At 41.1% G+C, this 26228-nt stretch overlaps 1 protein-coding gene across 3 annotated transcripts in view; it reads right to left on the bottom strand.

The window, feature by feature from the left end:
- The window catches only part of abca2 (ATP-binding cassette, sub-family A (ABC1), member 2), a 122593-nt gene extending 96557 nt beyond the window's left edge, over window positions 1–26036 (bottom strand). For 2 of the 3 annotated variants that reach the window (XM_044107852.1, XM_044107833.1), the window contains exons 1-3: window positions 25602–26036; window positions 5609–5702; window positions 1915–1917 (exon numbers count right to left, since the gene is read on the bottom strand). In XM_044107852.1, the coding sequence (XP_043963787.1) occupies window positions 1915–1917; window positions 5609–5702; window positions 25602–25667 (163 nt within the window). In that variant the 5' untranslated portion in view covers window positions 25668–26036. The remainder of the gene's footprint in view (window positions 1–1914; window positions 1918–5608; window positions 5703–25601) is intronic. The other variant, XM_044107843.1, reaches the window with a different exon arrangement.
- Window positions 26037–26228: the final 192 nt, after the last annotated feature.

Consider the following 26228-nt stretch of genomic DNA (forward strand, 5'->3'; position numbering starts at 1 on the left):
CTACTGTACTACGTTCACTTTACAACAACTTAGCATGCCACTCGATGTGATGATACTGTATGTTATGTAGTTAACCTTTCTACAGCTGATCTTCCAGTTAAAGGAATAGGAGGAATCTAAATAAAACCAGAACAACAAAAAAAAAAAGACTTTTAACCAGAAGAAATTGTAGAAACTATCAGCATGCTGACATGGGTCCTCTTTGACCATCCAGGTAGAAATTCAGGATAAGTACAGAAAATGAATGCATCATCAGTAGAATAGAAAGACATTATGAGGTTTTTGTCCTGCTGAGTGGAACAGAGTTAAACAGACTGGAGAGTCGGTAGCACACCACAGGATGGTACTAGAGCCAGCACTGGTCCATCCAAACACACTGCAGCTTTAAACAGTCACATCAAAGCTATTATTCAGAAAAGTGAAGGAGAATATGATCTTCAACAAATGTTTAGAGGGGAAGTTTGGTGGCCAGCAGATTTTTAGGCCTAGTCAGTATTCTTGTTTCTGAACACAAAGTTTGTTTCTACGTTTAGATGACTCAAACCATTCATGATAAAAACACAACAAATGGACAGCTAAAGCTGCCAGTTGGTGCATCTTTCTTTTAGTGTGGTGAAGTTTTCTGAGCTCCACGGTTAACCTCATCACTTTAGACTTCCTCCATGTAGGGCTGCACTCTGGTCTTTTACATAAGTAGTGGAAAGCAGGAAGCTGCATTGTGAGATGAGGAAGTTCATGCACTGGCTCCGTTACCATCCTGACACCAAGACGAGACTCAGAGGGACCTGCAGTAATCAGAGCTGCTGCAGTCGGTCGTTCAGCAAGCACAGACCAGCTTAAAGGCAAGACATCTTGCTTGTAAGTTATCACATAAAAAACAGCTTCTGCTGTGGTTAAAACATGAGAAAACATTTATTCAGTTGGAGCTACGGTCTGTTCTAGTACAGAATATGAAATGAAAACATCAGTTACATAAAATAATGTGATTGTTTTCATATTGTTTAAGGTTACTTCTGTGTCTGATTTATCAGCCTGATCCCAGATCCTTCACAGGAATAAAGGCGTCTGCATCACAAAGGAAACATCTGGATCAAAAACAATAAATTGATTTTTAGAAGGTTGTATGATTCTATTGCAAGTGATGAGTTGGAGGTCTTCACCATCATCAGAAAGCTTTCAGTGCTAAACTTGAACAGTTTGGTGTTTCTCCACTGACAGCAGCAGCTGCTATCAGTGGCTGAACCAACCAGGCTCATGGAGACCCACAACCAATCAAAACGTTGTGAGTGCCATTTTTAAAACTTTGTAGCATCGTCCCTGAAAACCCTGAGCCTCAGCATTCACAAAAAGTTGGATTAGCTGAGGAATGACATGAGCTCCCAGTCTCTTCAGATCAGAGCTGAAGTAGGTCGGTGTGTCAGACAAAGCAGCAGCAGCCGGATCCGTCAACCAGTTCCTGAGACTTTTATTAAACACTTCTGGTCTCAAATCATCTGGTGGGCATACCGAATCTCACTCCAATCCCACTGAGAGTCTGGCACTGCTCTTGGTGGGAAGTCCCTGCTTGCCATTCGGTTGCTCATGTTAGAAGACTGAAGGCTGGAAACAGTTCTAACTGTCTGAGTTTAGACCAGGTGGGGACAGAAAATCCTCCCTGATGCTCTGAGGCTAAATCGAAACGTCACACAAAGGTTGGACTTCTGTTGCTACTTTAAACCTTCTAACTCTTAAACAACATTTTTTTATGTTGCACTATAGACAAAAGCCAGCTGTGTTGCTGAATGACCATTTTTTGCTAATTCAAGGTTCAACATTTAGTTCACATAGATAAAGACACACAGGTAGAGGAGGATAGCACATCTTGATTCATGTATCTCATCACCAGAGACAGTTTTCTGTTCATTACACACTTACACACTGCTCCATCCAACAGGTTGGGAACATGCATCATGCACAGGAACGAAAAGAACCGCAGACAGACAGAGAGAAACAAAGGAAGAACAGCAGACAGAAGGTAGAGGGAAGATGAGAGAACAAAAACAAAGGTGCATCAACTGGATGCTACTGTTCAACTGGTGAAAGCAACAGGGGGCGCTCTAGGGGACCAAAGCTAAAAAGAATCCGGTAAGGATTGATCTGAACAAAACTAAACTATTAATTAGGGTGGTGACAAGATGTCACATCACTAAATTACAGGCAACTGAAACCAGAAATGACTTAAGAGACACAGAGCTCTTTTTTCTTATTGCCTGAGGATAATTCAGAACAAACTTCTCTATGCCAAAAGAAATCAGCCAAAATATCAGGAGGAGGACTGAAGGGCTGCACCAGTCTGGCTCATCCTCAGTAACAATTTCCAGATATCTGAGAGTGAAGCATCCGTCAGGATTCCAGCAAAGAAATGGCAAAAACTCAAAAGGTTTGCTCCAAGTCAGACAGTTCAAAGGCAGTGGTATACTGAGGAAGTGTACCTAAACTTCTGATTTTGAAGATAGGCTATTCATAAATAAATTTTGCATGTTGTTTATCTAATTAGTGCAGAGTTTAACAAATACAAATAATTTTGCTAATTTTAACTGATCTAAATGGTTTCATTTCAGACAGGGACAAAAGGGCATATGTAAACTTCTGGTTTCAACTGTAAGCAAACAATAAAAAGATCAAATGAAAGATATGGTTAGACAACAATGTGCTTACAGAACACACATGATAAATACAACTGAACTGCAATATAGGTCAGTATAAAGGTAGAATAAAAACCTGCAAGTAAAACTGTTGTCTGTACAGTCACACACACGCACACACACACACACACACACACCTACCGCACACAGACTACACATACATACAGACAAAGATAGCCCACTAATTGCAGTAAAAAGCAGAGCTGGACAGGTCAGAGCAGCAAACACCTCTATAGTCCCACTCTACTGGAAGAAGAAAGAAGCAGCTTGTTGGCAGTGAGTCAGAGCAGGACACAGAGCAAATAGATTCTCGTTTCATCAATCTGATGATGTCTGTAAGTTCTGAAATATCAAGATCCTTGGAGAAGTAACTGCTGCTTGCCATCAATCTGAAAAGTTTATAAAACCTTCAAAACAATTTGAAATCCAGAATTCTTTGCCACAAAGAATTGAAGGGTTAGGGTTATCCTTGGTGACAGCTGCTGTTGGGCTTGTATTGGGTTGGTTTGGACAGTTTCTTTCCCTTAATGAATAAAATTAAACATTGAAAACTATCCATCCATCCATCCATCTTCTCCCCTTTATCCTGGTCGTGTCGTGGGGTCAGCAGCTTCAGAAGGGAGGCCCAGACTTCCCTCTCCCCAGTCACTTCTTCCAGCTGCTCCAGAGGAATCCCAAGGCGTTCCCAGGCCAGCAGAGAGACATAGTCCCTCCAGCGTGTCCTGGGTCTTCCCTGGGGCCTCCTCCCAGTGGGACGTGCCCGGAACACCCCACCAGGGAGGCGTCCAGGAGGCATCCTGACCAGATGCCCGAGCCACCTCAACTGGCCCCTCTCGATGTGGAGGAGCAGCGGCTCTACTCTGAGTCCCTCCTGGATGACTGAGCTTCTCACCCTATCTCTAAGGGAGAGCCCAGCCACCCTACAGAGAAAACCCATTTCAGCCACTTGTATACGCAATCTCGTTCTTTCGGTCATGACCCAAAGCTCATGACCATAGATGAGGGTGGGAACGTAGATTGACCGGTAAATCGAGAGCTTCGCTTTTTGGCTGAGCTCTCTCTTCACCACGATGGACCGGTACAGCGCCCGTTTGACGGCAGACGCTGTGTCAATCCGCCTGTCGATCTCCCACTCCCTTCTTCCTTCATTGAAAACCACGTTTTCCATTTGTTCTGTCATTTAGTACTATGCAATCTTAAATAACAGGCTGCTAATTTTATGTAGTGTATCAGACATCAATTAGGACAATATCAAAAAAGCAAAGCTGAACTCCACTACTGTCATGTTTCGAGTCTTTGTCGGATCATCGTCGCTTGTCGTGTCATTTCTGCCTGCCCGTTTGTATGCCACGCATTTATTCTGTTGCTACCAGCGTGAGTCCTGGCTTCCTCTCAGCCATGCTGCCAGAATCTTGTGGACTGTATGGAGCTTGAATAATTATTAAAACAATCATCATCTCACTTCACCTGGGTCTGCTGCATCCTGCCTCACCTCACATTACCGCACTTTATGACAACTGCTAAACGCAGACACAGCTTCTTATGATCAAAAAACCTTATTAAAATTTTGCAAAATCAGAAATCACCACTTCTTTTATTCTGGGTAAAGGTTGGTAGGATGTAACATTCTGTTACAATAAGACTTACAGTCAAAGTGAAATAACAAGGACCGGAACTTTCACACGTCCATTTTGATTAACTACATTGATTTTAATGCGTTAAAATTTTTGAGGCAATTAATCACACTTTTTTTTGGTTTTCACATATTTCTGATTAACTGTAAATGTAATGCACAAGCAGCATCTACACACAGCAGCAATGGACGACTAAGCTGATTCTGTTGGCCTCCTGGGGATTCATTCTACTTCAGAAAGCGATTTGTTGGGACAATTATTGTTGTGTTCAAGTTGTGCTGAAAGGAGTTAGCCTGTCAGTGAAGCTATCGCAGCCTGAAACAGCATCGTCTTTTCTTAATACAACAAAATGAATTGTGATTGATTATTTATAGGTCCTACAATTACTTTCATTAAAAATGTTGAAATATCTACATAGGTGTGCAGAGCCTATTTTATTGATGTGTAGTTTTTGATTCAAATCCAATTAATTAATTACACACCCTGCAGTTAACTCAATTAAAAACTTTAATCAGAGTCCGACCAGCAGGAATGAGCCAACAACACATCTCAAACTGGTTACTGGTCACACTCTGTTGACACACGTGATCATTTCATGTAGAAATAACTTCAACTAAAACTTTAACATCATGTCCACTGTCAAAACAAAGACCTTCAGAGGCATTGACATTTTGATTTTTGCTCTTCTAAAGAAATTGGAATTTCATCAAATTGTTAATTAAAAACAAGAAAGACTTTTTAAAATGTTGACAGAAACCAACTGTTCAAGGGCCAGTAGCTGCACCTGCAGGACGAATCCAAGTCTAGAAAAAGCGTTGTCATAACTACAGAAGTGATTCTACTTTAGTAATAAACTACTGGGACAGGCAATCTAGAAACTATTCTGAGAAATTCCTCACTAGCTCGATACACCAATTCTGTAAAATAATCCTAAAATGTCTTCTTTCCTTTTTAAATATACACAAAATATTTATTTAGCAAAAGACTATAAAAAGGCAGCATGTGCCATTTAAAGCATTCCAGGTGTGGCACTCAGTCAGCAATAAGGACTGGGATAAAAATGGAAATCTGTTGGTATTTTATATGGATGTCTTCTTCCATATTAAACATGGAGGATTTGTCCTTGGGTACAGGTGAGCTTTCCTGGACAACAAACTGCTGCTGTTGCACAAAGTTTTGGAAGTCACATAAAAGAATGCTAAGAAGTCTCTTTCAGATATCTGTGTAAGTCTCAAACTTTTAGAGGATGCACATGAACATAGAGTTTACTGCAGTCTCCAGTCTGCGTACCTTCCTTGACGGGGATCGCTGGTTTCTTCTGCCTCAGACCCAGGAGGATGAAGAAGAGGACGAGTGGGATGAAAATTTCAAATGCCAGCACCCACTGCAGAGGAGAAAAGACAAGAGATGAGAACCTTGCTGAGTATCTGCTGAGGAATGGGGCCGGGGCAGGTCTGAGTTCAGCTCATATGACATAAAACAGGAAGAACAAGAAATATTCCTGTGCTAAACTCAATGTGTGACCTTTTTCTTGTCCTCTCTCTTTTCAATATAACAGAAAAAAATACTGCAAGTACCTAAGAAAAAATTTATCTCTCAAGTGGAGACAGAGCACAATGCCAGAGCTGGCTGCAGAAATGGCAACTATAGGAACCAATCCAGAGGCTAACCCCAACCCTAACCCGTTAGATGATGAGATTTAAAATAAACAGGATAACTCTGGAACCAACACTATTTCTGGTCATGGAAACTTCAGCTCACATCAACATGAACTCACACAAACCTGGAACTTTCCAGATGTGCTTCAGCTGCACACAGACATTCATTTAATCCTCAATGTCATTTCTCCACTTCACTCTCCAAGAACTGGAGAAATGTGGAGAATGACACCAGAGTCACATGAGGACACTGACCGCTCTGCCTGACCCTGAACAGGCCTCTCTTGTTACATTGTTCATCCAGAACTGTGAGAACCATAAAGTCCTTTTGTCTCTGCTTTTGGCACTCGCCAGACAACAAGCATGCATGCGCACACACACACACACACACACACACACCCACACACACACACACACACACAAAAGTCATAAACCAACAATTGTCTCTTGACAAGTAACCACTGACAAACAACCAAACGTGAATGATTCAAATGTATTCAAAAGATTACAGCACATTGTGCAAGCTGCAGCAATACACAGACACAGACACACACACACACACACACACACACACACACACACCAGCTCAGAATATCAGAAAAAACCTCTAGATTTTTTGTCCCTCATTAATGAAAATTAAATATACAGTATATTGTATATAGACTCAGTACACAATGAGTGGATGATTTCAAGCTTTTATTTCTTGTAATTTTAATTATTAGAGTTTAGAAATCATGTCTCAAAAAGTTAGAAAGTTATTTACAATAATTTTATTTATTTATTTATTGTAAATAAATAAATAAAAACAAGTAAAGATATCTTATTCATAGAAAGTTGAGTGGAAGTTAAAAGTGTGGTAGGAAAAGAAACACCAGCAACAGGAAGAACTGAAGCATTTGGGAAAGCTTCACAAGGTGTCAGAGCACAGAGAGACACTCCACACATGGAAGACACATGTCCCATTGTTTATGTCCAGAGACTGAAGAACAAGCTGACCTCCTCCATGCTACGCCACACTGATGCAGTAGTTCATGCAAAAGGAGGCCCAAACCAGTACTAACTGGGAGTTTGGGGTACCGGGCCCTTTGATACAGGCTGTCAGGTCCCTGTATGACCGGAGTCAGAGTCTGGTCCACATTGCCGGCAGTAAGTCGGGCTCGTTTCCAGTGAGAGTTGGACTCCGCCAGGGCTGCCCTTTGTCACCGATTCTGTTCATTACTTTTATGGACAGAATTTCTAGACCAGCCAAGGTGTTGAGGGGATCCGTTTTGGTGGCCTTAGAATTGCATCTATGCTTTCTGCGGACGAGGTGGTCCTTTTGGCTTCATCAGGTCAGGGTTTCACTGGAGCAGTTTCAGTGTGAAGCAGCCAGGATGATGATCCATGCCTCCAAATCTGAGGACATGGTCTTGAGCCGGAAAAGGGTACAGCCTTCTCTGGGACGGAGGAGTGTCCTACTTCAAGAGGAGTTTAAGTATCTCAGAATCATGACTGAAAGAACGAGATCGCGGATACAAGCGGCCGAAATGGGTTTTCTCCGTAGGGTGTCTGGTGCCTTAGAGATAGAGTGAGAAGCTCAGTCATCCGGGAGGGACTCAGAGTAGAGCCGCTGCTCCTTCACATCGAGAGGATCCAGTTGAGGTGGTTCGGGCATCTGGTCAGAATGCCTCCTGGACGCCTCCCTGGTGAGGTGTTCCGGGCACGTCCCACTGGAAGGACTAAGTCACTTGGCTGGCCTGGGAACGCCTTGGATTTCCCCCAGAGGAGATACGTCTAGTCATTTCTAAAATATTTTGAAATTGTATCAATGGCTGTTTTCTAACTGTTCTAATTGTTTTCCCTTGCTTATTACATTTTCTATTGAAATTAACAATTATTACTAAAATATCTCAGAACGTGTTCATTATTAATATCATGGGCCATCATCATCATATCATCATCATTCCTGTGTTACTCCAGAGTTTTTACCTGGAGCTTAATGTTAGCTTAGCTTCCCCCTCACACACACCTGCCTTCCTGCCTGCATGAAACTTTTTCTTTATGAACATTTTCATTCCTTCTTACCGGGTGGCAGCAGCTAACCTGAACTCTTCCTCAAACTGTCCTTGGTCACGTCTCTGTCCTCATCCTCCTCCAACAATAAAGCCTCTGAATCGCTAATTCCTACTGAATCTCCTCCAGCAGTCAAAGTTAGTTAGTTTGACACATTTTTCTGAATGGGTTTTTTTGCGCTTTTTACCTTTTGTGGTAGTTTTTCTGACCCGCCCCGTCTCATATCCGCTCATTTTCTCCCACTCCGGTTAGGGGAGGGGTGGGCCAAAGAAGACTGAGGGATTTCACTGGATAAGCCCAATGTCCATCTATAAAATCAACCAATGGGCTGTCACAGTCAATAAAAAATTGATTTAACATAATGCTTTTGTTAAATTATGACAGCGTAGAGCTGCCAGATATGGACAGTAAATGCATCAGTCTGGACTCCAGACGGTCAGTCCTCCCCTGGACAGAAGTTCAAACAGAATGCAGCTTTTTTTTCCTGCCCAAATTGTCAACCCACCGCAGCCACTGTGGTGGGTTGGGTGTAAATTGGATGCATTGCTCCAATTTATACGCCACTTTATACTTTTACCCCTATTTCGTTGTGGCGGGTTGCTAATTTCCACCCATCCTGATATCAAACAAACCAATAAAATATTTGCCATTTTTAGGCTTTACTGATGTTGCACAGCTCCATTATTTATGTAGCACCATCCACAACACACATTTACAAAAAAAGTGAATTTAATCCAATTATACAGATAAATCCCATGTCCAGTGCAAACATTCTAGTTGCACTAAGTTACCAAGCAATGCAGTCACCCTCTCCTTGGGCTGCCACCTTATCGTGGTGGAGAGGTTTGAGTGCCCCAATGATCCCAGGAGCAATGCTCTTCTGCTGGGGGACTTCAATGCTCACATGGGCAATGACAGTGAGACCTGGAGGCGCGTGGTTGGGAGGAACGGCTCCCCAATCTGAACTCGAGTGGTGTTCTGTTTTTATTTATTTATTTATTTATTAAGGTTTTATTGGCTCTAGAGGTCTTTATTTGATAGTTAATTGACAGGAAAGAGGGTAATGAGAGAAGGGGGAAGACATGCGGCAAAGGTCACCAGGCTGGGAATCGAACCTGCGACGGCCGAACTACTGTGATAAACGATAATATTGTTTGAAGACCTTTGTACACTGATTTAATGGAAATGACATAATAATGCATGTGATTTCCTGTCAAAGATAGATACACTTTATTTTCAAAAGAACATTTAACACTGGAACTGATCAAATAAACAAAACAACCAAAAACAAAAATAAAATGGATCCTCAGTCTCCATTAATAAAAATGTACTTGAATAAAAACATCAAAGTGTAAATAAATACTGCATTCAACCAAAAGAGTTCAGATTATAAAGTCTGTAAACCATATTGCCCTTCAGTAATCATTAGATTTAAATAGAGAAGATGGAACATCGACTACCTGATGCAATAGTTCACACTACACGTTAGTTCACTCCTACATTTTCCCCTTAAGACAATCTTAGAACTTTGGTCGTTCTAAGATTGTCGCTTATGATCATCCTGTAGTGTGTGGTGTGTTACAGTAGATCGTTGTGGCCCCTCCGATCTAAATCAGGGGTTTTCCCCACTGGGAGCTTAACGCAGCCTGTTGAATGTGACAGAAAGCAGGAGAAGAATCCGTGCTTTCTGATTGGCTACCTGAGCGGAAATTACAGAGGGGAATCCCAAACAGCTGACATGGCGCAACCTGAAGTCCAGTGGACATTGGAGATGATATGTGGAAACAACATTAATGTTTATATATTTTCTTTCACATAAACATTCTCAGTGAGAATCCTTGTATTTGCGGGTTTCTGATACATCTATAAAACAGGCCCTCAAGCGGCATTGATGGACAACAAAACGATTTGTTGGGGCAACTATTTCTGTGTTCAAGTTGTGCTAAAAGCAGTTAGCCTATCAGTGAAGCTACTCCAGGCTAAAACAGCATCTTAAAGTTAAACATGTAGCAGCACCACATACAATGCAATTAATTAATTATACACCCTGGATTATAGACTGGATTAAAACTTCAATCAATTCCCACTACTCACGCAGATTCAACAGCGTAAATAAGAAAAATTGCTTCAACTTTTGAGAGGAATGCCTAGAATTGGGTACTGAACGAACAGCAAGATCATAAAACCATAACAGCCTTACAAACGGTTTACCCAACACCACAAGGAAGGAAAGCTAAAGAGCTATCCTTCATCTCCAAAATGTCCTCTGATTTTCAGTGTGATTTTCATCCAAACAGGTCTGATACCTGGAAGATGACTGACCTGAGTCATCAGCTCTTCTCTCTGGAGTTGACCCGATGTGTAGCATGCACCACACAGACACAATGAAAGTCTTAGTGAACTATTTAGCCATCTCCATGACAAAGGGCCCGTACCACCGATGCTGATGTATTATTAAGCAGATGCTCAGCAGTCATGTGTGCTGAGGTCTGATCTGACTGTTCTCTGTGGTGAATGAATAAATACACCGTGTTCCAAACTATTATGCAAGTGATATTTTCTCAGATTTCCTTAAATGGTCAATGCAAATGATGGTCAGTATAATTTTCAAGTCATGAACTATTGCAGTATGAATCAAATTTAACTGAACAAAGCTCCCCATGAGAACAGTATTTTTTCAAAAATAAAAAACTCAAAATGCACTGTTCCAAATTATTATGCACAGCAGATTTTCTAAACATTTTATGGGTTATAAAGAACTATTGTGTTTTATTTTGAATATTTAAACCATCTTCCAGTTCCAGTGTTAAGTGTGCTTTCACAAAATTAAAATTTATTACTCTTTGAAAGAGCAATCTTGCATTATTATGCCAATAATTAAAATGATCACAAAATCACAACATTGTTGTTTAACGTAATAATTACTGGGACAATTTGTCATCTGGCAAAATGTATTACCTTGACAGGCAACTTGCCCTGGGGCAAGTTCTATTTGTAAAACGTTTCTCTTTAACCTAAATTTACCTGACTGGACATGAAATTGGTTAACTACATGAACACATCTTCTCCAGCCCCAACACTGAATACAGATTATTTATGTCATGCAAGTCACTGCATCAGAATCGAAAGTGAGATCTGATCCAGTCTTTTTCATCAGGAAACAAGCCTTTCTAAAACCATTTTCATTAAAATCCTCTGTATGTGTCTTCATAGATTCTGTTATTTTTTTGTGATCAATTTTTTATTATTCTTTGCATTTTAGTACAGATATTCATATGTAGCCTGCAGAAGCACAAGGTGCTGAACAAGAATATTGTCGCGCTTTTGGTTTCCAGGGTAACGGAGGCGTTGGTGTAGGTGAAGATACACGACAAAAAAAATAGAAAAAACCTCTTGCATGAACTTTACTTCTTTCTTGGACATCTGCCACCATCACTGTGGCAGATGTCCAAGAAAGAGTCTCAGGTATGAAAAACTGGACAGCACCAGGGCCAGACAAGATCCATGCCTACTGGCTAAAGAAACTGTCTGCCCTACATGAGCGACTAGCAGACCAAATGAACCAGCTGCAACAGAACGGGAACCACCCTGAATGGTTAACTGAAGGGCGCACAATCCTGATCCAGAAGGATCCAACAAAGGGCCCGGTCCCATCTAACTACCGACCAATAACCTGTCTCTCCACAACCTGGAAGCTCATGTCAGGCATCATAGCGGCTAAGATAAGCAAACTGTCAAGAAATCTGGTATGTGTGTATGAGATCGGTCCAGGCTCATGCAGACAAACGACCATAAGAAGGCCTAAGAGACTGTTGCAGCCTTGTGTATTGATTAATAATGATTTCTTAATGTGTAATTTCTGTATGTTCTTTTTAACGATAAACCAAAATCAAGTAATCTATGGTTATTGAGAATTGCAATAGAGATAGAAAGAAAGGAGAAGAACTTGGGTGTGCGAGCAGCTGCATTTCCTGTCAGTGGTTACTGCTGAGGATTCTCAGAGAGTTCTAAATATTCCTTAAGACACGGCAGATTTATAAAAATAGTTCAGACTATTACTTAACATGAAAGTTTAATTATAAATTTTATGATAAATTCTAGTTATCATAACATTATGAATGATTGATAAATCAGAGAAGTAAAATAAGGCATAAAATGTGAATGCAGCGACAGGAAGTGGGTGCGGATGTCAGAGCTGCCGATGACAGGGTGCTTGCACCTGCAGATTCGGAAAGTTTTTTTAAATAAGAACAGAAATGTCATAAGTCAAGAAAATGTCAACAAGGGACTGGAAATTTTAGTTTAACAGTAGCAATAAACAATGTTATCTTTAAAATAAATCACTTAAGAAGAAATTTATACTCAACAGTAAATGTAAAAGGTTAATAAAATAACTATTCTGTTTCCAGCCTGCAGATTATAAAGATAAAGACTATTATTTCCAAGCAAGTTGTAAAGTTGTAAAGAATGAAATCTAAACATTGTGAGTAATTGGATAAGATTCAAAGAGAAACGCTTTGATTAATGTTAGTTGCTTGTAGTAAACATTTACTCTTATATTAAAACTGTAACTTGGATGTCAAGTAATTAGAATCATGGATTATTCTTAGTTTCTTTTTAGAAGACTTGTAGTAAGCTCACCTTAAGATACAACTGATGAATTATGGATATTATAACATTATAAGTTTTACTCTGAGCATGAAATAGAAAGGTGCAGCTGCCTGATAAAGATCAGAGCAAGGAAGGGCGTGGGCCGCTCTTGGGTTGCAGAGGTGAGATGGAGGATGAAGCCATCGGGTGGCTTCCTGTTGCTCAGAGTCAACCGCCTGCTCCGGAAAAGAAGTTCTACGCCTGGGTCGACATGACCCGGGTTGCAGGTGTCATAAGTGCATTAGTTCGTGGTCGGGTCATGGTGACCCAGGTTCTGGCTTCCTGCTTGCGCAAGTAAACCGCCCACGTGGAAAAAGAGACACGTGGAGAGTGGGGGCCTGGTTGCGCAATCATGAAGTCGCGCACAGATGCTCTTTTTCTCTCTCTGTACACCCACATGGGGAGGGAGGAAAAGTATAAAACCACGAGACCGAAGTGACACGAGGTTCTTCGTCCCCGGCGCTGAGAGTCAACACAAGTGCAGCAAGAATAACCAGCAGAGGACCACACCCCGGAACCAAGGAAATCGATGAGCACGACGGAGTACCTCACGACAGAACACGCACCTCAGGCCGGACAAGAGGGCGAGATCCACCGACCCACTGCCTTGGTTCTTTATTAGTTTCAATACTCTGCGCTTAAACCCAACGATCTCAACCTGCTTCGCAACGGACTTGGGGAACTGAACAAAAGTCACCGGATCGACTGAAAGCTGTTTCACTGGATCGATTGAGAGCTGTTCAGTTGGATATAACAGACAGTTCATTTTGTTTCAATTCCAAAGAGGATTTATTTTTTTTAAAGATAAAGACTCTGACCAAGAGCTGTTCAGTTGGATATAACGGACAGTTCATTTTGTTTCCATTCCGAGGAGGATTATCTTTTTTAACGATAAAGACTCTGACCAAGGATTACACGGATTTCTGTTGCCGAGATCCAATTCCATCGATGGGTATGAGTTCCGCTGCAACCCAAAGCCTCATTTTATAGATAAGATGACAGCGTAGGGAAGTTATTAGGTAAAGGTTAAATTGATCTAAATTTGTATTGATTTTCTATGTGTGGTGTAATCTCAAGTAAATTCGTATGTCTGTCATTTACCCTGCTAAAGCTTGCTTAATAAATGCATATAATATAAAATTCTAATCAGGTTGTGGACCTTGAAATTGATTGAGTCATTTGAATCAAAGTTCTTCTATTTATAGTAAAACCAGTATACATGATTCTAGTAATGTGGTGGCTTCAGACTTTCCTTTGGTGAGTGTAAAATAATGACCTTGGGACTTTTTTTTTTCTAGTCACTAAAAATTATCCAGCCGTTAACAAGGGCACGTTACAGTTTAGAAAGGAAGCTACCGTTAACAGAAGTGGTTATTGAAACTATGCAGTTGTGAGGGCTACTCAGCTGATTGTTTTTTAACTGAAAAGGGTCATAACTTCTGAATCGAAGGTAGTGAGAGCTGGACGAATTTCTTTCACCACCAGTTTAAACAGATTATCTCAAAGATCTTGTTCAGGGTACTTCAGGGTAACTTAAGAGATTTTCCGGACCTGTTAGACAGAGAACTGGTCAGTAGTCAGCCGGGGAGTTGAGAGGAAAGGGCGCGGCTGGCTATTGCGTAGTAACAAACAAAACACATGAATCAATGCATGAGCACGACACAGAAGGGCATCGGGGTAAATAGCAGAGGAGCCAAACACCAACTCCTTGTAGACCACACAGTTGCCAGAGACTGCAAAACCCGACACACCAACCTGTGCACGGCTTGGATTGATTACACGAAAGCCTATGACTCAATGCCACACACTTGGATCATCGAATGCTTAGAGATGTACAACATCAACAGGACCTTGAGAGCCTTCATTGCAAACTCAATGGGGCTGTGGAAGACCACCCTTGAAGCCAACTGCAAGCCACTTGCACAAGTATCCATCAAATGTGGCATATACCAAGGAGATGCGCTGTCCCCGCTACTGTTCTGCATAGGCCTGAACCCCCTCAGCCAAATCATCAACAAGACTGGCTACGGATACCGATTCAAGAATGGAGCCAACATCAGCCACCTCCTCTACATGGATGACATCAAGCTGTATGCCAAGAGCGAGCGAGACATAGACTCACTGATCCACACCACCAGGATATACAGCACGGACATTGGGATGTCATTCGGACTAGAGAAGTGTGGTCGGATGGTTACAAAGAGAGGGAAGGTCATCCGCACAGAAGGGATCTCACTCCCAGAAGGAACAATAGCAGACATAGAGGAAGGTTACAAATACCTGGGAATATCACAAGCAAATGGCAACCTTGATGAGATCACAAGAAAAAGAGCCACAACCAAATACCTCCAACGAATAAGACAAGTACTGAGAAGCCAGCTCAATGGCAAGAACAAGATCCGTGCAATAAACAGCTATGCCCTACCAGTAATCAGATACCCTGCAGGAATAATTAGCTGGCCAAAGGAGGAGATACAGGCCACAGATGTTAAGACCCGGAAACTACTAACAATGCATGGAGGGTTCCACCCCAAATCCAGCACCCTGAGACTCTACACGAACCGCAAAGAAGGAGGCAGAGGACTAGTGAGTGTGAGAACCACTGTCCAAGACGAGACATCCAAGATCCATAGATACATCAGGGACAAAGCCTCAACAGACAATGTGCTCAGTGAATGTCTCAAACAATGGGGAACAGAAGCTGAGGTGCCGGAGGAACCATCATGGGAAGACAAGCCCCTGCATGGGATGTACCACCGGCAAATAACCGAAGTGGCTGATATCAGAAAGTCCTACCAATGGCTGGAAAAAGCTGGACTGAAGGACAGCACAGAGGCCCTCATCATGGCCACCCAGGAACAGGCCCTAAACACCAGAGCAATTGAGGCCCAGATCTACCACACCAGACAAGACTCAAGGTGTAGGTTGTGCAAGGAGGCCCCTGAGACAGTCCAACACATAACAGCAGGGTGCAAGGTACTGGCAGGGAAAGAGTACATGGAACGACACAACCAAGTGGCAGGCATAGTGTACAGAAACATCTGTGCAGAATATGGACTGGAACCCCAAAGATCAAAGTGGGAAACACCCCCGAAGGTAGTGGAGAATGACCGAGCTAAGATCCTGTGGGACTTCCAGATCCAGACAGACAAAATGGTGAGGGCGAACCAACCAGACATAGTCGTGGTGGATAAACAACAGAGGAAAGCCGTTGTGGTGGATGTGGCAATACCAAGTGACTGCATCAGGAAAAAGGAGCATGAAAAACTAGAGAAATACCAGGGCCTAAGGGAGGAACTGGAGAGGGCCTGGAAGGTGAAGACCACAGTGGTGCCTGTGGTCATCGGGACCCTCGGGGCAGTCACCCCCAAACTGGAACAGTGGCTACAACAGATCCCAGGAACAACATCAGACATCTCAGTCCAGAAATGTGCAGTCCTTGGCACAGCCAAGATACTGCGCAGAACCCTCAAGCTCCCAGGCCTCTGGTAGAGGACCCGAGCTCAGAGGAAGAAGAATCACCACCCGCGGTGGGTGAGAAGGGAATTTTTTTTATTTATTTTTTTATCTGTACACAAGGTAAAAAAAAACCCAACAACATATAAAACTAGGAAAAAATGGGGGAATAGAAAAACAAAAAACCAAAAAGGAGCAAAATCATAACCTCCTGATAAAATCCCTGAATCTAATACCTTCAGAGCCTGTTCACATCCCACATCTGAAATCCACGAAGAGTCTCTAGAAGCGAGCTCCACGCCTCGACAGAAGATTCTTTGGCTCCGTTAACTCTCACTATAGACAGTTCTAGATAAACAATGTCCTAATATTTCAAAATCCATGTAAAGACAGTGAGTATGAAGGTTTCCAACATGTTGCCACTAGTTTTTTTGCAGCCATGAGTCCTGCCAACTTCTTGCATCAAATGTCAGCTACGGTTTTGGTAAGTTATTCAAAATTATTGTAGCAGATGAGCAAAGCAGTCTGATCCAAAACATTTTTGATAAATTAAAGGCAATCATTATCCAAAATTTGGCCAATGGTGCACACTCCCAAAACATATGGAAAACAAAAACTAGTCTCTCTGGAACAACAGTGAGTACAACTAGGATCATTTATAACCTTCATCAAGTGAAGTTTTCTGGGAGTTAAATATACTCTATGTATAAAGTTGAAATGAATTTGTTGATTGTCAGGATTTCTAGATGTCAAGCTCACATTAGTTCACACTTCATTCTAATCAAATGGCCACCCCATACCTGGAATGTCTATTGAAACAAATCCAGCTGTAAATTTGACAGCATTGAGGAGTTTTTGAAGTGGGTGTGTTGTGAGCGGGCCTTGCAAAAGGACGCCACTGAATTTTATAATCTTAAAGGCAAGTAGAAGAAAAAGGAGGAAACTGGTACGTCAAACTTCTTACATTCTTACATTAACGCTGATTTCTGCCAATTGATTTTGAAACTGGAGAACATACCATAATGCTTAAAGGTAAACAAAACATGTGGAATGCATGTAAAGCATTGCTTAGATACAGTTATATGTCATCCACATATTGTGAAATATGATGATGTGTATTGTTAATGGAGTTTGGAGAGACTGTGGGTTATCAAATAATGACAAGTAAAAAAGGAAACATTTATTCAAAGTCAAAAGCAAGTTGGACCAAAATAAACAATCCTGAGTTACTAAACCAAAACTTCTGAGAGCTTGTCTAGCTGATTAATACTGGTTCTGACTGAGCGGAGTAATTCTGCACAACACAGGGAAGAGGAGATAGATTTTTTTCAGAGATTATCTATCGTATGTTAGGACAGTGAAAGTTTTAATACATATGTAAAATCTTATTTATTTTTTGTTAGTTTGTTTACTTAAGTTACATGCTGCAGCTTTAGGCAGCTGTTTGGTGTGAGAGTTCCCTGCCGGGTTGCGGTTAAATGGCGCTCCGTCTGTGAAATATATTGCATAGCGGCGGTCAAACAAAGAGCAGAACCAGCGTCTTCCACCACTAACTCGTTGACTTCCATTATTGTCAGGTTAATTGTTTAGCTTTCTGACCGTTGCGCTCTTCCAGGTGAGTGTTGATAGTTGTTTGCTGCTTTACCTGCTGTCTGGCTGCTCCAGATGTCTTTTTCTGCAGTAAACCATTTAGCCAAACTCTGTTAAGTGCTTGTTTTTTAAATGTTATATTAGATTTGTTGTGTTGATGCATTTTGACGTGTTTCACCCCCGAGGCATTTCCTGTCGCAACATGCAAACTTCCCCATTTACTCTCAGAGAGTTATAGTTTCACACCTCATGGCTTATGATTTGTTGTGCAGTGCGAAGGAAACACACACAAACTCCAAATTGAGATACAGGTGATCGGTTTTGGTGATCGGCAACAAGCGACAGTGATCGACGATCACCAATCATACACTTTTTTGCGGAAATTGGCCATGGTTGGCCGATTGATCAGCACACTTAAAAGGTACTTATGCAAATGTAAGTGTGTTTGAAATATACAAAAGTACTTTCTTTCAATAGGGCAGCAGAGACGCTGAGTTATTATGGCTGAATGATTCAAATTTAATATTATTTAACCTACAGAGAAAGATCTGTCTGGGAAAGTATGAAACAAGGGAAGGATGAGCTCAAAATTGAAACAAATCCATCCAACAGAGGCTGAACTCTGCTTTGGTTAGCAGCAATCATCTCCACAGAAGCAGGACTTTTACTGAAACCTCTCATTGAGACGATTTCCTTGAGTATAATTAAAACGCTTTTATGAAGCATGAGCATCTCTACATGCTCTACCTCCGCTTTCTGAACAATGTTAGGCTTTTCTGAGTATAGTCCAGTTTGTGAGACCGATGCCATCTTAGCTAAGTGCTGACAAACTCGTTCTGCTCCTGTCATCAATTCTGTGGACAGATTTAACGAGGCCAGACCCAGGCATCTTCATCTAGACAGAAATGACGCATCTGCTACTATAATTAAAACAGAAGCTTATCAGAGTATCTCCTGTGCCTCTCCTGAGTCTGATGTCAGCAAGTAGACTTGCTAAAAATACTCTCCATTCCTCCTAAAACAAGAAGCAGCCCTCACTACGTCCATGCACAGGGAGAAAGCCAGCAGCCTGGGGAGAGAGGAAACCTAAACGCTTTTCCACTGGTAAATCCCGCGCCAACTGGTTAATGTGCAGTTTGGTTCTTCCCCAGGTAGTGAACTTTTCTATTATAACAGGGGTCTCAAACTCCAGTCCTCGAGGGCCACAGTCCTGCAACTTTTAGAAGAGCCTCTGCTGCACCATCTGAATGGAATAATTAGGTCATTACTAAGGCTCTGGATAACTTATCAACACAAGAAGGTAATTAAGCCATTTCATTCCAGTGTTTTGAACCTGTAGCACATCTAAAAACTGCAGGACAGAGACCCTTGAGGAATGGAGTTTGACCCCTATGTATTATATGGTCCGTTCCTCACTATTGTGGGCGGGACTTGACCAGCAGCAGCTGTGTTCAACTCTCTGCTTAGTTTTTTATCAGTTTTGGAGAAACTCAAGGTTCTGGTTCTGATGGACTAAAATAATCCCAGATATCTAACTTTGTATTATAGAAATTCATTGCTGGCCCAAACATAATGATGAAGCCCCATATTAGCTGATTATTTCGCTATGCATGTCAAAATAATTACAATCTTTTGGATTTAGGCAATGCAATCGAAAGATGTAAACCATTAGCTATGTATAAATTGTATTATTTTTTTAAACCAAATGAAAAATAAAGTTCACATCACAAGTTAATATTATGTAGGTCCGGTGTTTAACATAGTTGATGCAAAACAGCAGGTCCATCAGAAAGCTGACCAGAGCTGCACTGTTTCTCTCTACTTTATTAGCTACTGTCCGTATTTCAGAGAAATATGCTGCTATTTGTAATTGATTATGTTTCATATTATGTTTCTATTGATTATGTTTTTTGAATAATCTGTCTGTGCAGGGCCAGTCCTATATATAGGCAGGGGGTGGGACACGCCCCCTCTCCCTGGCACTGACAGACTTAGTAATTGGAGCTTCTGACGAGGTCACGCCCAGGGCGTTCCCATAGTGCAGCGCTTCTCAATTCCAGTCCTCAGGCCCCCCTGCTCTGCATGTTTTAGATGTGGCTCTATTCCAGAACAGGTGATTCTAATCATTGCATGATCATCAAGTGCTGCAGAACCCTGTTAATCACCCATAGATTCAATCCAGGTGTGTGACAGGAGGGAAAAACCTAAAACATGCAGAGCAGGGGGGCCTGAGGACCGGAATTGAGAAGCACTGCCATAGTGAGACACGAAACGAATGCTATGAAAGAGAACATTTCTGAAAGTATCCGAGACAAACATGAAGTCATGTTCCATGCATCATAAGCATTGCACAACAATTACCAGTAGATTCCAGATGGTGTCGTTCACATTGATAAATCATTTGCAAAGAAATCTCCTAAACCAATAAAAATTCAAAACGGACTAAACAACAAAGTTCTTCCAATTTAATTCAAAGCAATTTTATTAAACTAAGAAATAGATTTATGGTTTGGAAAAGGTGTGGATTCAAACAGAAAGCATGTCTGCTCTGCACCAATAAGCACCACAATAAACCAGCTGAAGCTTAAATTCAGGTGTGAAGTGACTGAATTTCTAGAAAATACCATGTTTTCCGGACTATAGAGCGCACCTTACTATAAGCCACACCTACAAATCTTTTGGGGAAAAAAAATCAACAAAAACCTGGAACGTACTTATATAATACCAGCGGGTTATGAGCCACTGGTATCTCCGCTGCGTTCGGTTTTCAATAAGGAGTCAGCAGAGGGCAGCGTTCTAATAAATCTGCAGAATTTATTACGCAGCCCTCCATCTCCAACGCCAAACCATAGTTTTGTTCCCGCTGAGCTTACGTGCAGTGGTTCTACTTCCTTCCTGTACTCCCAGATCCATAGTCCTCAACTTAAAAACTGCATCATATGAGTTTGAAGAAATTTCTCCGTTGTGCCTAGTGCTAGCATGTGCTTGTTCTAAATGAAAAGTAGCCCTTTCTTCTTTGATTTCCAATTTTGACTTCCAGTGATTGATTTCCTGCTAAAGAGCCCCCTGGTGGTTGAAGAAAAATCTACAGAAAAGCCGCACCGGGCTATAAACCGCATAGTTCAAAGCGTGGGGAAAAAAAGTAGTCGCTTTTTAAATACAAAGGATCTTTCAATAGGTTCTCTAAAATGTGAGTTTACATGTTAGGTCAAAGCAAAAAAGTCCTAACAACTTTAGCATTTTTAATGTAGGCTATCCATGCTGTGTTATTTACTTTCTTTTGTATAGAGGAATTACTTGTAAACACAGCAGATGCATGCACAACTTGTCTGCAGAAAGAGCTGCGCCAGTATGTAAACACTCACTGGTTACCATGGTTATTTAACATTAGCTAGAATCTTGTTATTCAGTGGACTAAATTTGTTAATCACACTGTGATAAAATAAGTTATGCTACTAAATTGACATTAGTGAATGAGAAGCGTTCATTAATGTGAACCATTAAATGCAGGTCAGTGAATAAATGATGAGAGAAAATGGCCCAAACGACAGAAGTTACTACTTGTACAAGATATTGCTACTTGTTCACAGTAAGATCATCAGCTCTCAATGAGATACATTTCTTTATATCAGGGGTCGGCAACCCACCATGTTGAAAGAGCCATACTGGACCAAAAAAAATAAATAAAAATCTGTCTGGAGCCGCAAAAAATTGAAAGCCTTATATAAGGCTTATAATAAAGGCAAAACAGGCTTTAAGTGTATACATTCGCCTATTATCAAAACGACTAAGTGTATACATAATTAGCATTCGTGATGAAATGTTTATTTTCCCTGCAGTGTGTCCTGGATGGAATGACACACTACATGACTGTTGTACAATGGTGCTTTAAGTTTACCTTCCATTAATATTAATGTATTGAGTTTTGTTGCACTGATAAAATTAAGAAATACAATAAAGACATCTGATTTTTGATGTCATTTTTGCTATGAATATCGACAGGGAAAGGGTCATTTCTTCCTTTTGGAACTCAGAAAATCTGCTCCCAAATGCAGTTTGCAGAACGACGATCGCTCTTTGTAAATAATCACCATTAAATGTGTGATCGAACAAACAACAAAAGGGAACATGCTAAAGTTTGTTGCTTATCTGGGCAACAAACTGAGTGCAATAAAACACAACCTGCAGGCAGTCTATAAAGCAGTAGCCCTTTTAAAAGGTAAAGTATAAAATTAAATTAATACAGTTCAAGTTTGATTTTTGTGTAAATGCCAAGCAAGTCAGTGCAATGATAAAACAGCAGCATCTTCTTCTCTTTTGACACACAACCATCCTCCGACCTGAGCAACAATAACACAATAATATCGCTAAGTGTCATTTTAAATATATACTGACAAAAATCACTAATCACTTTATAAAAACAATCACTTTGTTACTCAATATATATGCCTATGGCAGGATTGTGTTCTTACGTGTTAATGTGACTCCTGTTTACTGAAATCACTGGACAACTTCTCAACATCGAGTATTTAAGATGCAAGATTAATCTTGACGTGGAAGCTAATGCAGCGCCTTCCCTGGAAACGTCTTTCCACATTACGGGATTTTTCAGACTTTAAGCCGTTACTTTTCACGTTGAACTATGCGACATAAAACCCGGTACAGTTTATACAAGTACGTTTCCATTTTTTTTTTTTTTTTTATTTTATTTGTATTAATATTACATTAAGATGCGCTCTATAGTCCGGAAAATGTGGTACTCTTTTTGTTATTTGATAACTTCTCGCTACAGAGCAAACATTCAGGTAATTCTTCTGCATCGGCAATGAATGCAAATGATTCGCTCCATGAATCATAGAAGCTCTCTTCAGCTATTTTCCTTTTACCCCCTTTGCTCTCCATGGTCTGCACACCCGTTTCCAACGGCCACCTGTCTCGCACCCCACCCAGCTGTCAAATCTTTGTTGACAGAAATGTTGAAATTTAATATTTATTCTACACATTTTTATAGCTTTGAAAAATGTTAAGAATTATTGTGTCATGTTTGTCCTTCAACAGAAACCATATTAAAACCAAAAATATATTTCCCACCCCCATCTTTTTCCATTTTCAAACATTTTGAAAAAGCTCCAGAGAGCCACTAGGGCACCGCTAAAGAGCAATGGGTTGCCGACCCACACCTTGTATATACAGAAGAAAAAATAAACCAAAATCAGATTAATTTGCACATCCACACTAAGTCCAGTATCAATGCTATACCCAAACAAAACAAATACAGGAAAATTGACCCAATTTTTCCTGTATTTGTTTAAGCTCAAGTTCCTGCTGTCTGGATGTCCGGGATGTCCTACCCTCACATTTCTTTAAGAAGTTCCTGTGTGTCATTGCTAATGATTTGGTCCAAATAGTAAACTGGTCACTCTCATCAGGTGTTTTCCTTCAGGCTTTAAAATCAGCAGTAATCAAACCACTGATAAAAAAAGAACAATCTGGACAAATCACTACTGCAGAATTATAGGCCGACCTCCAACCTCCCATTAATCAGCAAAGTTATTGAAAAAGCTGTTTAAACAGTTAAATAGCTTCCTAATGATCACCAACCGCTTTGACTCCTTCCAGTCTGGTTTCCGGTTTCACCACAGCACAGAGACTGGCCTAGTCAAAGTGTTCAATGACATCCATATAAATACGGACTGTGGGAGAACCACAGTGCTGGTTCTGTTGGACCTCAGTGTTGACCAGGACATATTACTGAATCGACTGGAGACTTGGGTTGGACTCTCCGGTCCAGAACAACAGGGATTTCTTTGTTTCAATAGGAAACTTCTCATCAAAGCAGACAGAAGTCACATGTGGTGTACCCGAAGGTTCAATCCTAGAACCCCTCTTATTCAATATCTATATGATCCCATTTGCTCAAGTTATAACAGGAAGCAAGATTAGCCACCATAACTGGTTGGCCTTCTATCACCTGAAGAACATTTCCAGGATTAAAGGACTAATGTTTCAGCCAGATCTAGAGAAACTCATCCATGTGTTTATCTTCAGTTGTATTGATTATTGCAACAGCGTCTTCACAGGTCTGTCCAACAAATCAATCCTCCAGCTGCAGCTGATCCAGAATGCTGCTGCTGGAGTTCTCACTAAAACCAGGAAGATAGAGCACATAACACCAGTTTTAAAGTCCCCACAGGCTCCTTGTAGCTCAAAGAATAGACTTTAAAATACTGTTAGTTTATAAATCACTGAATGGTTTATCACCACAATACATTAAAGATCTGCTGCTGTTGTATCAACCTTCCAGAACTCTCAGGTCTTCTGGTTCTGGTTCTGCTCTGCATCCCCAGAACCAGAACCAAATGAGGAGAAGCAGCATTCAGCATCTATGCACCACAAATCTGGAACAAACTTCCAGAAAACTGTAAAACAGTGGAAACACTGAGTGCCTTCAAATGTAGACTAAAACCCACCTGTTGAGAGTTGTATTTGAAACATAACCATGAAACATTAATCAATAATCTGATGTGCAAAATAAATAAAATCATTTCGTCCTAGTTTCGTCACAGTTGGAGGGGAAATGAAGATGTAGCTGCATCCATCAAGGAAGGAGATAAATTAAGTCTTCAAAAATTAAAAATGCGGCAGCTTGAACAAGAGGAGTGCAAGTTACAGAATCAATGTGCTAAAAATAAAACCTCTAACGACTGCAGACACCGCAAAGCTGTGTGGGAGCTGTGCCGGGTAAAGAGAAGTGATCTGCACTGGCTGCAAGTTGTGAATTATTTTATTAGCCTAGTTAGAGATAGTTTAAATAGTTAGAATAATGCACTCTGGCCTGCATTCTGAAGGTGACATGCGTAGTAGAGCGGCTGATGGAACGTGACTGATAATCCCTCAATACGTTTCTATATTTGATCAATTTCCTTCAACTTCATCTGTTTTTGTTGTGTTTTTTATGTTTTCAAAGCAGCAGCACAGACCTCAGCATCCACAATCCATATTTTTAAAGTTCTATGAATGATCAGACGTTCCTGGAATACTGGAAAGACGGATGGAAAAAATAAAACTGATCTGATGGTAGAATAACAGATTGAAAACAATAAATATCTTTGTTTTTGAGCTCATACTTATTCGTTTAATTGTTGATATGTGGTTTATTAATTAGAGCCCTTAATTCAAAATTTGTATTTTGTAAAACAGCTTCCATTTCAATTAATTGTTATTTTAAGGGAACAATCTTCCACAAAAATGTATAAGGGGAAGCAAAATTTTAGGAGACAAGAATCTTTAATGTCTTGTTGGTTGCAATGAACCCAGATTTTTCTCCCACCTTTGTCTTTTCCATCATTTCCAAGTGCCAGCACTCTCCCAGAGTGAACTGATATGGAATTATGTACATCTCATATTCATACACAGAGTTACTGTGTCTCTTCTCAATAACTGAAGTTTACATTAAAGCAGGACATACAACTACACTAGATCTGTATATCAAACTGTTCAGTCAGTCAGTCAGACAGACAGACAGACAGAATCAGTGCAGGTTGTTGATGTTAACCTTGGAGCTGAGCAGCTTTCCTCAAGTCTGTAATTTCTCCACAAACAACAACCTGTTTACAGCTCGGCCAACTTCCTCCTTCCTCTCAGCGCGGTGCTCAGGCAGTAAAGCTGCCTAAACAAGCCCAACCCAGGCTCATCTCTATCCGGCTCTCTGTCATCATCTGAGAACAGATCGGGTTCCGAATCGGTCTCCGGTTAAATAACGGAAGCGAGCGATGCAGCAGAGCTCAGGATGGCTCCCTCGATTCCTGTCAGGTTCCCCAGTAACAACCCAACAGGAGGGAGAGGTGTTGTGTTGTGCGGGTGCAGAATGCTCTTACCGGCCCTCTCCTCTTCAGAGAGATGTTCTTCCACAGCAGGAGATGCAGCTGGTGCAGGAAGCCCATCTCGCCTCCCTCCTGCCTCGGTGTGTCCTATATTTACCAGATGAGCACACCAGTGGTGGCCTGTGGCTAGATGGCAGGATTCTTCCAGCGCATCCCGTCTGAGGCTGGCACGGCCCGGAACGGTACGCCTTTCAGCGGCTCAGCAACCTGGACCGGTTCGGGTCGTGTTCTGTCTTTCTGTGGTCCTCTATGTCCCGGTGGATCTGTCCTGCTTCCAAACGCAGCGGCTGGAACTTGAAGCCAGAGAGCAAAGTAGAAACGGCAGCTGATGTCATAAAGCTAACCATGTTAAGCAACACATCCGCTTCCTGTATGGCTCTCCAAAACAAAGGCTCCAACATAAAATGCACCCTTACGAAAAATAGATCCATTCATCCGACTTTTATTTTCTAACTTGAAAAAAAAAATCAAAATTATTATGTATGTATGTATGTATGTATGTATGTATGTATGTATGTATGTATGTATGTATGTATGTATGTATGTATGTATGTACATTATTATGTATATTATGTATTGACATTTGCATAATTGATTGAAGGAATACCATCACGTGATTTT

The sequence above is a fragment of the Gambusia affinis genome, linkage group LG03 (assembly GCF_019740435.1).
Source record: "Gambusia affinis linkage group LG03, SWU_Gaff_1.0, whole genome shotgun sequence".
NCBI classification, from domain to species: domain Eukaryota; kingdom Metazoa; phylum Chordata; class Actinopteri; order Cyprinodontiformes; family Poeciliidae; genus Gambusia; species Gambusia affinis.